The 13,599-nt window shown below is 38.3% G+C and overlaps 2 protein-coding genes across 7 annotated transcripts in view; both read left to right on the top strand.

Annotated features, from left to right (window-relative positions):
- The window catches only part of LOC123962592 (cadherin-18), a 211,579-nt gene that overhangs the window by 131,835 nt on the left and 66,145 nt on the right, over window positions 1-13,599 (top strand). The gene's annotated exons all lie outside the window — the stretch shown is intronic.
- Window positions 2,516-8,509, top strand: LOC123962863 (C-C chemokine receptor type 5-like). Its single transcript, XM_046039340.1, has 3 exons — window positions 2,516-2,556; window positions 6,805-6,888; window positions 7,312-8,509. The coding sequence occupies exons 1-3, from the start codon at window positions 2,516-2,518 to the stop codon at window positions 8,396-8,398; spliced, it is 1,212 nt and encodes a 403-aa protein (XP_045895296.1). The 3' UTR covers window positions 8,399-8,509.

Genomic DNA, 13,599 nt, shown 5'->3' with positions numbered 1-13,599 from the left:
ATCTCAGATTAGAGTGACCTTGACCACATGTGAACAGGAGGTTGAACATAGAGAAAGAACTCACACAAAATGGCTATTTGATTTTTGAGATAGAGCCTCTAGTGTTGGAGTTATGAGCAGTGTGACAACTTACACACGAGACAATTTACTCTGCTCTCCCCTACTCAGCTAGCGGAGTATCCGGTACAGATAATCTACTTTTTACAAGTAGGAGTATCATCAGAGCATAATTGGTCACAATCTATTTTCTAAAAAACAATATTTGTTCTGAAGCTCAATTCTGAGGCTGTTCTGTGAATAGTTTTCTAACAAATAGAGCAACTTCTGATCAACTCGTGTTAATTGCAGGCTTAAATTAAGAACATTAGTGCCACAGATCCAGAAACACCTGCAGAAAGTGAAAGTAGAGAGGAGAGGACAAAGTCGAGTTAGTAACATGCATTATGGGATAAGAATGTATATAGATAGAGAGAGAGGAGGAGAGAGGACCTCAGTGCATGGGAAGTACCCTGGCAGTTTAAGCCTATAGCAGCATAACTAAGGGATGGCTCAGGACTCAGCTGAGCCCTAACTATAAGCTTTATCAAGGAGCAAAGTCTTAAGCCAACTCCCTAACTGGGAACTGGTTCCACAGGAAAGGAGCTTAAGAGCTGACAGTTCTGGCTTCCATTTAACTTTTGGAGACTCTAGGAACCACAAGCAACCCTTCATTCTGGGTGCACAGTTCTCTGATGTGGTAGTAAGTCACTATGAGCTCTCCAAGATAAGATGGTGCCTGACCATTAAGAGCTTTGTAGGTAAGAAGAAGGATTTTCAATTATATTCTGGATTTTACAGGAAGCCAGTGTAGAGAAGCTAAAACAGGAGGAATATGATATATTTTCCGAGATCCTGTTTTTAAATTATGGTCCTATTTAGAGGGAAATTGATGATAAAGCAGGGCATGCTTTAGGGCGTGGCTACCTTGTGACTGACAAGTCGTTACCACAGCGACCTTTCATTCAGGATACTGCACTGTGTACGTTTAACCAGTACCTCAAAGATTGATTGTTGCAGCCTAAAATGCGCAATTTGGTGGAAGGTTTTCTAAAAAAAAATTGCGGTGAAAGTTGTGATGTTTTGGGGCGATTTTTGCAATGAAATTGTGGGATTAAGTGAAAACTGCATGGTAGATGAATGTGTCATTAACCAGTCCCTCCAGGATTTCACAGACCTAACCCTCACAAATATGAGATGTTGGTGTTGGTGATGACAAGTCGCGCTGAATTCACTGGGATTTGTTTAATTTGTGTTAGTAGTTGCAATCTCAACATCGCGAATTCCTGGAGGGACGGATTTAATGTGAATTTGTTTTTGAGTGCTGTCAGAGTTTTCCTTTTAAGAACTTCAATCCTTTCACAGTGTGTTTTCAGTTCATATTGGTTAATTGTAACATTTTAGTTGCCTAAAAATGTCTTGTTCAGGGTTCGGGTTGAACTAAAAGAGTCAGCAGTAATTTTTTTCCAGAAAGTACATTTTCTTTTAAGGCTGTGTTTGCTAGCCAAAATTTGCTTCCCAATCAGTGTCACAGATAAGTACCAAGCAAATTAGCTCCACTCTCTTGTCTGAAAATGATCACATCTTGTTCCAAAAAACAAGATGATTACAGCAAAAATGCTTAATTCAAGGCTTAAAAATGGCCGTCCACAAACCAAGAGGTTCTGCATGGTGGCTACATCCACTTCTTTTATACAGTCTATGGTCATCAATACACACACATATGTCCCTATACACCAACTTAATTACACATAACATAACAGTTAATGTGCAGTAGATTTTGCATTGCACACTCACTTCCTTTGTTCCTTGTTCCCTGTATGGGTTAATGATATCACCTGACAGTGAGTTAAAGAGGGTCATAAATTAGCCCATTGTCACTTAACCTTCCTCCCTGCGTTCTGGTGGTGTTTGCTTTATGATCAAAAATAATGTGAAGACCGGATGTTTGGGGTAGCAGTTCATCTCTGAGTGGGGCCATGTGGACAGAAAATGTTAATAAATAAAATAAAAAGACACTAAATTTTCATCTGCATTGCTCCAATACACTGTGTGCATCTTTAAACATATGCTAGGCTGCACTGATGACTGTGTCAGTAGTATCATTTCCTCCAAACATAAAAGCACATACTTGCACACAGCTCTGCAAACCTCCAGCTGTATGTGGCTTGCTGGTCTGGTCGGAGACACCATGCATCTTCATTAGCTTGCATATGTGGACTTGTGGTTCCGTGTACCCGCACCGTGACACTGTGGGTTTACGTGAACATTTCGAAAGCTTTTTCAGGAAGCAGCACATCATACAGCTTTCATATGAAAACCCACAAGCCCACCTAAAGTTTGGTTAGGGGAGTATTTTTAAAGGTTTGCACACTTCTCATAACTTGTCTTTCGGGGTGTGCAAACATATTTCTCATTTCTCGTCTGCAGTGCCTAATCATTTGATTAAATCATCCACCTCTGCGTCTTGTGATCCAGAATGAACACCTCTATCAGCTATCTTGTTAACAGCACTGGCAGGTAAAGTTTTTTTTTTTTACTCTATTCAACAGGTCTATTTCTGATTAATCTGCAGCCTGTAAATGCACACACTAACATTTCTATCTTTATCCATTTTATTAAAATGGACAAAAGCATAATGCAAACAGATACACAGTATGGTCACCCTGATAAGTGGTGATTGGATAATGAAGAATTAACAGGGCTTTTGAAATGCATTGATTACCTCTTATCATAACTGAGTTGGTCTAGAGATTAGGTCATTATTACAGGTTTAGTAGTGGTCTTGAGGTTACAACTATAGCCCCTTACAATTTATTCTGCTGATAACTTTTAAAGACACAGCGATGATTACATTGATGTTGGCTTTTTAAAGGAACTCAATTAGAGAAGTAAAAATACATATCCACCTTTCAGTTACGTTTCCTATATTTGGACAGTTTTAAATATTTTGATTCATTTACCTTCATAGTCTCAGATCATTTGGTCTGTCCTATGCTTGTCTTGCTTTGGGTCCCTTAACCACCTATCTTAATCACACAAAATAGCTCATTCACAAAACTCAAATAGCGCTATTCCTGAATTCTTGAAACGGCAGAAAATTTAAATAAAATAAAAATAAAAATAACTCAAAGCAATGGGATTGTCCTATTTTATATAATTTATGCAGAATCACCTCTACTAAATAACATAATGCAGATAAAGTGAAGAGAATTCTTCAAGTACTAAAAAACATTTTTTGCTGTAACAATATCAGCTTAATGCATTATTTGATCACTCTTAAACATTCTCAGTTTATGAGACAGACTACTTCAACCTGAAACAAGTAAACCACCTACGCTGCAGGTTGACAAATCAACATTGCAGGTTTCTTCCACTGTGGCTACTGTGCACAATAGTCTAACCTTTCACACACCAAATACACACCCATGTACTAGTAGAGATGCATCACAAAACCTTTCATAAGCTGCACCTTTTTACATGCTCTGATCTGCTGAAATGCTGAAATGGTTGGGTAAATGTTGTCCAAACACATCAAATATTTGTAAATCTGACCATAAAAACATGCACACAAACTATGGACTATTGCTCAACATAATGAACAAGGCTCAGTGAAAATAAGTTTCACATGACTGCATTTGTTGCTAATTTGATAAAAAAAAAAAATTGGTTGCCTTGTATAAGTGGAATGGAATTACATATGGAAAATTCTTTAACAACATGAGATCGATTAAGTCAGATGAGTCTGATAAGCGTTTTCTGACTAGAAATCTAAAATCCGATTTTGAGAAAATGAAATTGATGAAAGAGACGTAATCATGAACATGACAGCTAACCTTGAGATTAGTGAGTGTCATCATATGTACCCCGAGTAGTAAAGTGGAATTTGCAATTCACTATAATATTGGCGTTTCTAGGTCTTACGGGTTTTTGGCAACCTTTGACTTAATATGACCTCAATGAGCACAAAACACGCCACATGCATGATTAGCTGGGGATTTGAACCCTGGGCCGTTGTATTCCCAGAGATGGTGACTAAAGCCGCTTTTACACTGGAAAAAATAAAAACCATGAACACCCACAGTTGATTTACGCTTTATGACTGGATGCGCCAACACAAGCAGATGTTTTTGTAATGTTGGTGTTATGTGAAATATTCATGTATCATTTTAACCTATTGCCTTTTTCATTAAAATTGTGAAAACAACAAATATTTCATTAATTCTGTAATTTTGTTCTGAATGAATATTGCATGCACCTCCATTGTCCTTTGTGGGTTGTGTTTTCGCCTGCATTTAGAACTTAGTTATCCACAATATTTGATTTTTCTTATCACGGTCATCAGTAAGAGAGAGGCACTGATTATATATACACATCCTCTTTCAGGCTGATTCTATACATCTCATTTTTGCAGCTCAGCCACTTTTTATTGCACATCGTAATTGCATTCTTGGCTCTTTTCCATTGTAATGAAGGACTAAAAGAATTTGGCCTGTGTCACATGTTTATACCTTGTTTCTAATCAAACTTAAAAATGTAAAATACGACTGGAAAAATACTTCTAGGGGTGCCAATCGTTTTTTATCCTTCTATAATTTAATAAAAGGGTAAGAATTGTGTGAAAGAACAAGACAACAACTACTTAGTTGTATGGTGAGTGGCCATCAAGGGCATCAGGGCATGTAGCCTATGTCCAAAGTGAGTATGTTCATATTTATGAGAGAGAAGTCTTTTGGGTTATTGTGCTGCTAAAGATCTTGGAATGACAAGATTTTCTTTTTTGTTTTGCTCACTAATGCTGCACCTTCATGTATCAGAATCTTTGTGGACAGGAAAGTTACAGGAAATCAGGCGGAGTAGATGGAAAGTTGTGTGTCCAGTAAATTATTGCCAAAATGTTTCAGTGATACCTATTCTATTACTATACAAGTACCTCTTCTTTTAATTTTTTTGCAAATGCAAATTACATTTAGAGTATTTTATTTCTTATTTTAACGTGCATATTCTTTATCGCTGTATATTTCATTTAAAGATGTATTAGGTCTATGTATCTTTTCAACAGTTGAATACGACTTCTTTGAATCTGTGGAACATGTTAGTCATTTTGAAGAATTTGAATCAATTGTCATTTTCAAAGTCAAACATTGTCCAGCAACGCTTTCTTCCTTTAACATTTTTGGTGGGCGTAGCAACGACTAGGGGGGACTAGGACCTCACTATTTCTAAAACACCTGGCTACGGCTGTCCATGCATGAAAGCTGAAAGACCTGTGGATATTATTAAATTTAACACACTTGGTAATAAGCACACAAACTATGGTAAAGGCTGATCATACCTGTGCAGAGTCATTAAAGTGACAAATAGAATGACGACATATGACATTATAAACACTGTGGAGATGTAGAGATAAGTAAGAAACAAACCTCATCATGTAATGCAAAAACACACAGTGACAAGATGTTCGCCTGCTGCCTCTCCTCTCCCTTTCAAACACTAGCTACCCTCCAGGCAGTCAATGGACATAAAGTTGTTACTGTTATGTAGAGACAGAGCTCAGGTAAAACTTTATGGATGAAAGGTACTTTTGTTACAAATTAATAACTCACCACTCTGAAACTCTTGCTCCAGTCTATGATGCTACGCTGGTAAGGGGAACATATACAGCTGAACCGAAGCCATGGCTGCGTCCGAAAAGTCTTTTCGCTTAGGAAGGTTCCTAACTGAGTGAAGGGGCCTGGAAGTGTTTCAGTGGCAGCCATGATGAGAGCTGGTCAAATTCTCTAAAAGCTAAGGAAAGGTGCTTCAATGCTTCCTTTCATATCTCCTTTAGCATAGGGTACACCAGACCACCCTTTATGAAAGGAAAGGAGAGTATGTTGCCCCACAATTCCTTGCGGTGGCAACATTTTAAGCGACGCACGTTCTCAAAGGTATAATCCATTGACCACATTTAGCAAAATCCTTGCAATACAGGCGTACATTATGATTCTTGAATAAGACTCACAATTTCCTTCTTTATTTTCGCTTTGCTGTAATCTAATGCTGTTTCAACACCATTTTATGTTTCAGATTGTTGAAACAAGCTATAAAGTGCTGTATTGTATTTTATTTTCAACAATAAAAAAAAAATCACCGACCATGAAGGATGCAGCATATTGATCAAGTTACCATTGGCTATTAAGCCTTTTCTCTCTCACGCCATAGCTTGCTAATAGGCCTGTTTCTTGAACTGTCAACAATAATTGAGACCCATGCTGTGTTTATAGTCTTGTAAAATGATCAAAGTGAAGATAATGTTGCAGTGTTTAGGCTTACTTTATGTATTGCCAGCCTTCAGCAATACCATTAATTAATTTTACTTCAGTCACAGATGCTGGCATTAGCCTTAATAAAGGCAATGATCAAGCTGCAGTCAGTGTTGATCACACTATCAACGCTGACTGCCATATATTGATTTTCGATTTTCTTTTTTTTTTTTACTGATGCATCACTCCATAGCTAAATATGAAGCCTTCAACAGACAGGGTGAAAAGAGGAGCTGCAGCAATGTGCAGTAAAAAATAATAAAAGAAATATGGTATTTTTTGACAATGAAACCATGTAAACCTGCTCTGGTACAATCCCTTAATAAGATTATGAACCTGAAAATGAAAATACCACCTCTTTAAAAGACACTAAAACTCTCAAAGATGTGGAAAGAAATCCGAAACCATGGAATGTGCTTTTTTTTTTTCTTCGGAAAGTATGTGATGTTTTAATGTTTTCCAGGCAGCTGACCATGGCCACAACCACCCCAGCCTTCAGTGCTTTCAGTACCTTAAGGGAGAATTCATTTGTAGAAGACTTATCAGGGTAAGTTTAAACCTACAGCTGACACAAATCACTTTATTTTGTTCTCGATGTTGTAATATATGTGTGCTGTGATACAGCATTGTCTGACTGCGTCTTGCTAGCTTCTTCAGTTTCACTTTAAAAGTATAGGAATTTGTATTAGCAAGCATTCCCGTTTCAGTCTAGTATTTTGCCAAACATCTGTTCTTATGACAGGCTTTCCTGAAGTGGGCTGTAAACTTACAACGGCATTATTCATATTGCTTTGTGTTTGTTCGACAGTGCAGCTTATCTTAGTGAAAAGCTTTCAGCTACAGTGCATAGTAGAATAGTTTTTTATATGCATAATATGCAAGATGGTTGTAAATCCAATAAACTGTCCTGAAATGATGGGAACTTCCTAATTAATCTTCCTTGACTTGTTGTTCCCTTGTTTCTCACCAGCTCTACTACATCATCCTTCACTGAAAACATCTCTGCAACCACAGATTATTACTATTACTACTACCCTGATGAGGATTTTGGCAGATGTGTGTATGAGCGTCACGGGGCAAATTTCCTTCCATCCCTCTACTCGATTTTCTTCATCCTCGGGCTTCTGGGTAACTCTCTGGTCATCTGGGTCATTGCTTGTGGGGTTCGTCTCCGCAGCATGACCGACGTGTGTCTCCTAAATTTGGCTGTTGCAGACCTTCTCTTGGTGTGCTCCCTTCCCTTCCTAGCCCACCAAGCCCGGGACCAGTGGCTGTTTGGGGATGCAATGTGCAAAGTTGTCCTGGGTATTTATCATATTGCTTTTTACTGTGGGATCTTCTTCATCAGCCTAATGAGCATCGACCGGTACTTGGCTATAGTACACGCTGTTTATGCTATGAGAGCACGGACAAGGTCCTTCGGAATGACTGCAGCTGCTGTTACTTGGGTGGCTGGATTTTTTGCATCTTTCCCAGACCTCATCTTTCTCAAACAGCAGTCTACTGGTAATACTTCTCAGTTTTGTTTCCCAGCATATCCCACAGATGCTTTGGATGATATCAGTTCTTCCAACCTTCACTTCTGGAGGATCTTCAGCCTTTTTAAAATGAATATTTTGGGTCTATTTATCCCAGTTGTCCTCATGGGTTTCTGCTACTCACAGATCATCTGGAGGCTACTGGGGAGCCGGTCATCCAAGAAACAGGCCATCCGTTTAGTTCTCATAGTGGTAGCTGTGTTCCTCTGCTGCTGGGTCCCCTACAACGTTGCATCGTTCTTCAAAGCAATGGAGCTATTAAACATCTATATAGAATGCAAAAGCAGCAAAGACATCCGACTGGCTTTACAAATCACTGAAGCCATTGCCTACTCTCACAGTTGCCTCAACCCCATCCTGTATGTGTTTGTTGGGGAGAAGTTCAGGAGACAGCTGCTGAAGATGATAAACAGGTCTCCCTGCAGGCAGATGATCAAGGTCTTCATACCTCAGGACAGAATCCCCGGGTCAGTCTACTCACAGACCACCAGCCTGGACGAGAGGAGCACTGCTGTGTAAAGTGGGAGTGTGTTTGTGGTTATGTGTGTTCCTGTTACTTACTATCTTACTATCTGTGGTTGTCTGCACAATGACGCCAATTCTTATGAAGTCAAGTAGAGGTAATTCTCATTTCTTACTGGCCATTTTAAGACTTCAGTTATCATATATGTAATATATATATATATATATATATATATATATAATGGGGGATGCATGTGTGATATGTATCCATTTGAGAGGTGTGAGTGTGATTTAATGGTCTCATGATTTTGTAATATATATATATTTTAAGTGTTTAAGTTTTATAGGCTACATAAGAATGTTTAATGAACTTGTACTGTACATATGGTTTTCGATAATTATTTTTAAGAATATATTTTTAGTGACTTGATAATGAAACAGATTGTATCTGCACCTGAAATTGTTTCAATCAAATCATATGCTGAAGTGTGGAACTGTGTCAATTGTAACAGCTGTCAACAACGTCAGTGTTCGAAACCTCAGCAACCTCATTTAATCATCAGCTGCCGAAAGAAACAACAGGCGTTCTGCAACAATCCAGAGGCTGACTTAGATACTGGTCATTTCCTTGCATTCAGTTAGGGAAGACACCATTATGAAAAGTGCAACAAATATAAGCTTTTATCTGCACATGATGACCCCCTCTGCACAACTGCATCAGTTTTGTCTGTATCAAACTGCTGCACAGCAAAAACAAAAAGGTCCCGGTGCAGTTGTCTACTTTAGTAAGTTTCATAGCTGCAGATTTGCACTTAACCGCGACCTAGAGAAAACCACAACATGGAAGGGGAAGTACTATCTAACCAGGTTGTCAGTTTAAACTTTGCAGTTGCTGTGCACAAGTGAGCATTTCACTGCCAACATTTTAAACTATTTCTGCAACATTTCTACTGAAATTGATCAACATTTCGCAACTAAAGGTAATTTTCTGATAAGATTTTAAGGAGTATAATGACATGATACAACTAATTACTATGCTTTAATTAAGAAATACCCTTATTAAATCATCATACTCTACTATATTAATAATAATATAATAATAATAATCCTTATTTGTAGAGCACTTTTCAAAAACAAGTTACAAAGTGCTTTAACAAGTGTAAAGAATATTACAAAAAAAACAAGATAAGAGCATGAAAAATTAATATAAAATATAAATATTAAGTCATTAACCACAGCTCCTCTCATTTTCACAAAGTTGGATGACTCCATAAAGACAGATATTAAAAAGAACTGTCAAAATTGAAGCAGCAGAGGCTGAATAACATCTGGTGTCCAGTCCCTAGTGGATCAAGGTCCATCACCACCGAATCCTACAATTCCCATAATGCAACTAGATAGCGTCTTTCATTAAACCCTCCCTGCCTGGTAAATGCATGTATTTTAAACTCCATGTTTGTAGTGCAGGCTTTCTATTATATTATTGGAGATGGTGATGGAGCAGTGGATATGACACATGCCTTTGGTGTGAGAAATCCGGGTTCAATTCCCACTTTGACACATCCACCAATATAACACACTTAACCCCGAGTTGCTCCAGAGTCATGTGACCTCTGATGTATATAGCTTCAGCTAAATGAATGAATATAAATTTAATGTATAAATGTGTCTTGAAGCCCAAGCTGAGATACCCTGATAACTTCCTTCAGAAGAGCAGCCGAGTGTTTATGATGCATACCTTATAACTGCAACATGCACAGTTTGATATGAGCTGGGGACCTTTGCTGCATGTCAACCCCCTCTCTCTCCCTGCCCTTCCTTAGTGTAGCTCTACTATTGCTATCAAATAAAGGCAAAATGCCAACAAAATATTCTTTTTAAAAAAAGCTCTGTCAGACTTCAACTCTTTTCACAGACTGGAGTACTGACCTTGCCTTGTAAACCTACTATAACATATACATTAGGTGGAGTGCTGCTCACACATTAACAGTTTTCAGGCTGAAAATCAACAAAGTGGCCCCTAAATGCTAGCAGTCAGTAAAGTGACCCATGTTTTCTAGGTTGAGGCAATTTCAACATTTTCATTCGCTGAATTACATCATATAACATTTGTTTCTATTGCATTCTATTCTCAAGAGAAGCATCGTTTTGAGAACAGTTTGTTGTTGTTACAGCAATGCACACTGATGTCATATACGCAGACTGGATGTGCCAACAATAGCAGATATTTTTGTAATGTTGATGTAATGCTAAACATGTAGATTTTAAGCTTTTGCCCTTTTCCAATAAAATTTTATCATGAAAATACCTCAGATTTTTGAAATGTTTGAATTATTTATTGTTGTTTTTTTTCTGTGCAGTGATATGTTCTGTATTGTATTGTACTGTATTTTTGAGTGTACCTCCACTGTCCCTTGTAGATTGTATTTTTGTCCCTTTTGGAACTTTATAATCCACAGTATTTGATTTTTCTTAGCACAGCCATCAGTAAGAGAGGGGCACTGATTCTGTTGTAGCCATGTGACACCCAGTTCTGTGGACTTTGGAGTTTCATTCATGAAGATTTTCTTGAAATGATTAGAAATCAAACAACACACTGAGACAGATTGAGACTCTTTTTCTCCCTCAAAACCCAAATGGGCAAAGGATGTGAACATGAAACAGCGGGCTCCAGTGGTGACTGGTGAGATGAGTTGCTGTTAAGTACTTGGAAAAGTCTCTGAACTGTTATAAACCTCTTTCTTAATAACAACAGCAGCCTTGTGTTATACACTGATCAGCCAGGTGAAGTGAATAACCCTGATTATCTCGTTACCATGGCACTTGTCAGTGAGTGGGATATACGTATTAGACTGCAAGTAAACATTATGTGTTAGAAGCAGGAGAAATCTTAAGGATTTGAGTGACTTTGTCAAGTTGTGATGGCTAGACAACTGGGTCAGAGCGTCTCCAAAACAGTAGCTTTAGTGGGGTGTTCCCGGTCAGTACCTATCAAAAGTGGTCCAAGGAAGGAAAAGCAGTGAACCAGCGGCAGGGTTAGCACCCTCAGTGATGCACATGGGGAGCGAAGGTTGGCCTAGGTCACCTAGGTTGCGGGCAGATAACTGGCACCCAGACTAGATGAGAGAGTGTCTGTGCTGCTAGTGCTTGGGCTGGAGGCATCTCCAAGCATAACAGAGAAGGACCTGTTGGACAGATAAGAGATAAGTGGCTGATTAAGACATTGTGGTCCACTGTGTCAAAGGCTGAGCTGAGGTCAAGGAGAATTAAAATGGAATACAGGCCTGCGTTGGTGATTGCAGTCATTAGAAACCTTGACCAGAGCAGTCTCAGTGCTGTGCAGACAGCAAAAACCAAAATGTGTGTTAAACAAATGAATTGTTTTTAAAATCTTTTATATAAATTTCAGTTTACTAGATGGGTCTAAAATAACCTAAAAGAGGGCACCAAAGACGGCTTATTTAAGATGGTGTATAAAAAATATATATATAACGGCTTAAACATCCACACCAACCGTCTTAAAGAATGCTTTTAAAAATAAAGTCTGATGCGCATGTGGTTTTTTTCTGGACAGCGTGAGTGTGAAGAGACAGACAGGAAATTGGGGGTGGGGGGCAGCATCACATGCAACAAAGGTGGTTGGCTGGAATCAAACTAGTGATGTTGTGGTTATACAGGGTGCTCTGTTACCGTCACCAAGACATTCCAGGCGGATGAGTTTGAAAGTGCAACAGTGCATTCCTGTGTTGACAGACAGATTTCATTGAAGCGAGTGCGTGTTGAAGATGGGTGGGAGTCAACATAAAGATCTCTGAACTGTGTACTAATGTGCTGCCGAACCCATACTATTTTGGAGTAAAATAGTAGATACTGTAAACAAGACGAAATGTTGTCAAGGATAAAAACACACCGAAGCTAAAACCTTATTTCCAGAATAATGTGCCAGAGGACTGCAGAAGTGTCTAAAATGCAGTTCTGATCATGGAACACCAAAAGGAACAACATTAGCTGAACTACCACTTGTTGCATAATTGAAGCCAATCTCTGATAAGAATGAAAGTTTTAATTAAGTTACCAAGAACTGCATGCTTTGCAATTTTGCAGTTAGCAAGAGAGTAGAAAGTAGGGGATCTAACTAAATTTGAATAACTATTCTGAAACTCTGCACTATGAAAGGAGTGGAGGGACTTACCCTCAACTGTATATATTAAAGCTGTTAAACAATTAAACCAAGGTGAGGGTGCATTTACTCAAGTGCTGTACTTAAGCACAAATCCAAGATACTTGTACTTTACTTGAGTACATATATTTTATGCTACTTTATACTCCTACTCTACTACATCTCGGATGCAAATATTGTATGTTTTACTTCACTACATTTGTCTGACAGCTTTTAGTTACTAGTTTATTTTTCACACCCCTCAAGTAAAAACCACCTATCTGCAAATTGGGTGAATTTTATTTTTAATTATAAACTGAAGGATTAAGTGTTCATTAATGGGTCGAGAAAACTCCCCTATTCTCAAGCTAAATAAAGTATTTAAAACCCATCAGCTGGAGAGTGCCTCTTCACAAGGATGACAGTTCATGAAATCTTGACACGACAGAGATGTATGGTTCTCACAGGACAGCGATGCTACAAATATATGACGATCTTATAGAAAGTAATTCATTGCTACCTAATGGTATTTAAAGAAGGTTAAATGAGCACAATGCAGCAGTAATATTAATCCAAAAACATCATGTATAATGGTAAAACACTGACAGGGAACATTTTACTACAGAGTTAGTACTTTTACTTTTGATACTCAAATTTAAAGTAAATGTAGCTGATACATAAGTTTAATTAAATACGGTTTTGAATGCATGACATTTTACTTGTAGTAGATAATGTTCATAGTGTGGTATTGTTAATTTTTCTTAAGTAAAGGATCTGAATATTTCTTCCACCACTACTTCTGTTAATAACAATGGAAGTCAGTTGGATTCTGTGGACTCTGTCCCCAGTTTGTACTTTTAACCCCCCTGGTGTTACTGTAACTAAGCATGTGACGTAATGATCTACCAGTTGTTTCATGCGGGTGTTTGATTGTCAAACCATTACATTAGTTCTTTAGCGCCACCCAGTGGTCTTGCATAAACCGGCTGCGCTGTAGGCGTACTGTATGTTTGATAATCATCTTACAGTGGGTGACAGTTTGCTTGTGTGTAGGTGACAATCATGTAATTTTCTCTGCAGCTGGCTTGACTTTCTAGGT

Source organism: Micropterus dolomieu, linkage group LG01, assembly GCF_021292245.1.
Source record: "Micropterus dolomieu isolate WLL.071019.BEF.003 ecotype Adirondacks linkage group LG01, ASM2129224v1, whole genome shotgun sequence".
In the NCBI taxonomy this organism is placed as follows: Eukaryota; Metazoa; Chordata; class Actinopteri; order Centrarchiformes; family Centrarchidae; genus Micropterus; species Micropterus dolomieu.
This window is presented reverse-complemented; position numbering and strand designations above follow the sequence as displayed.

Bases quoted from the DNA above. Each gene is read 5' to 3' on its own strand.
- LOC123962863 (XM_046039340.1), top strand. From the start codon at position 2,516: ATGAACACCTCTATCAGCTATCTTGTTAACAGCACTGGCAG. The intron at 2,557-6,804 runs GTAAAGTTTTTT...AATGTTTTCCAG, and splicing joins CTTGTTAACAGCACTGGCAG to GCAGCTGACCATGGCCACAA. The intron at 6,889-7,311 runs GTAAGTTTAAAC...GTTTCTCACCAG, and splicing joins TTTGTAGAAGACTTATCAGG to CTCTACTACATCATCCTTCA.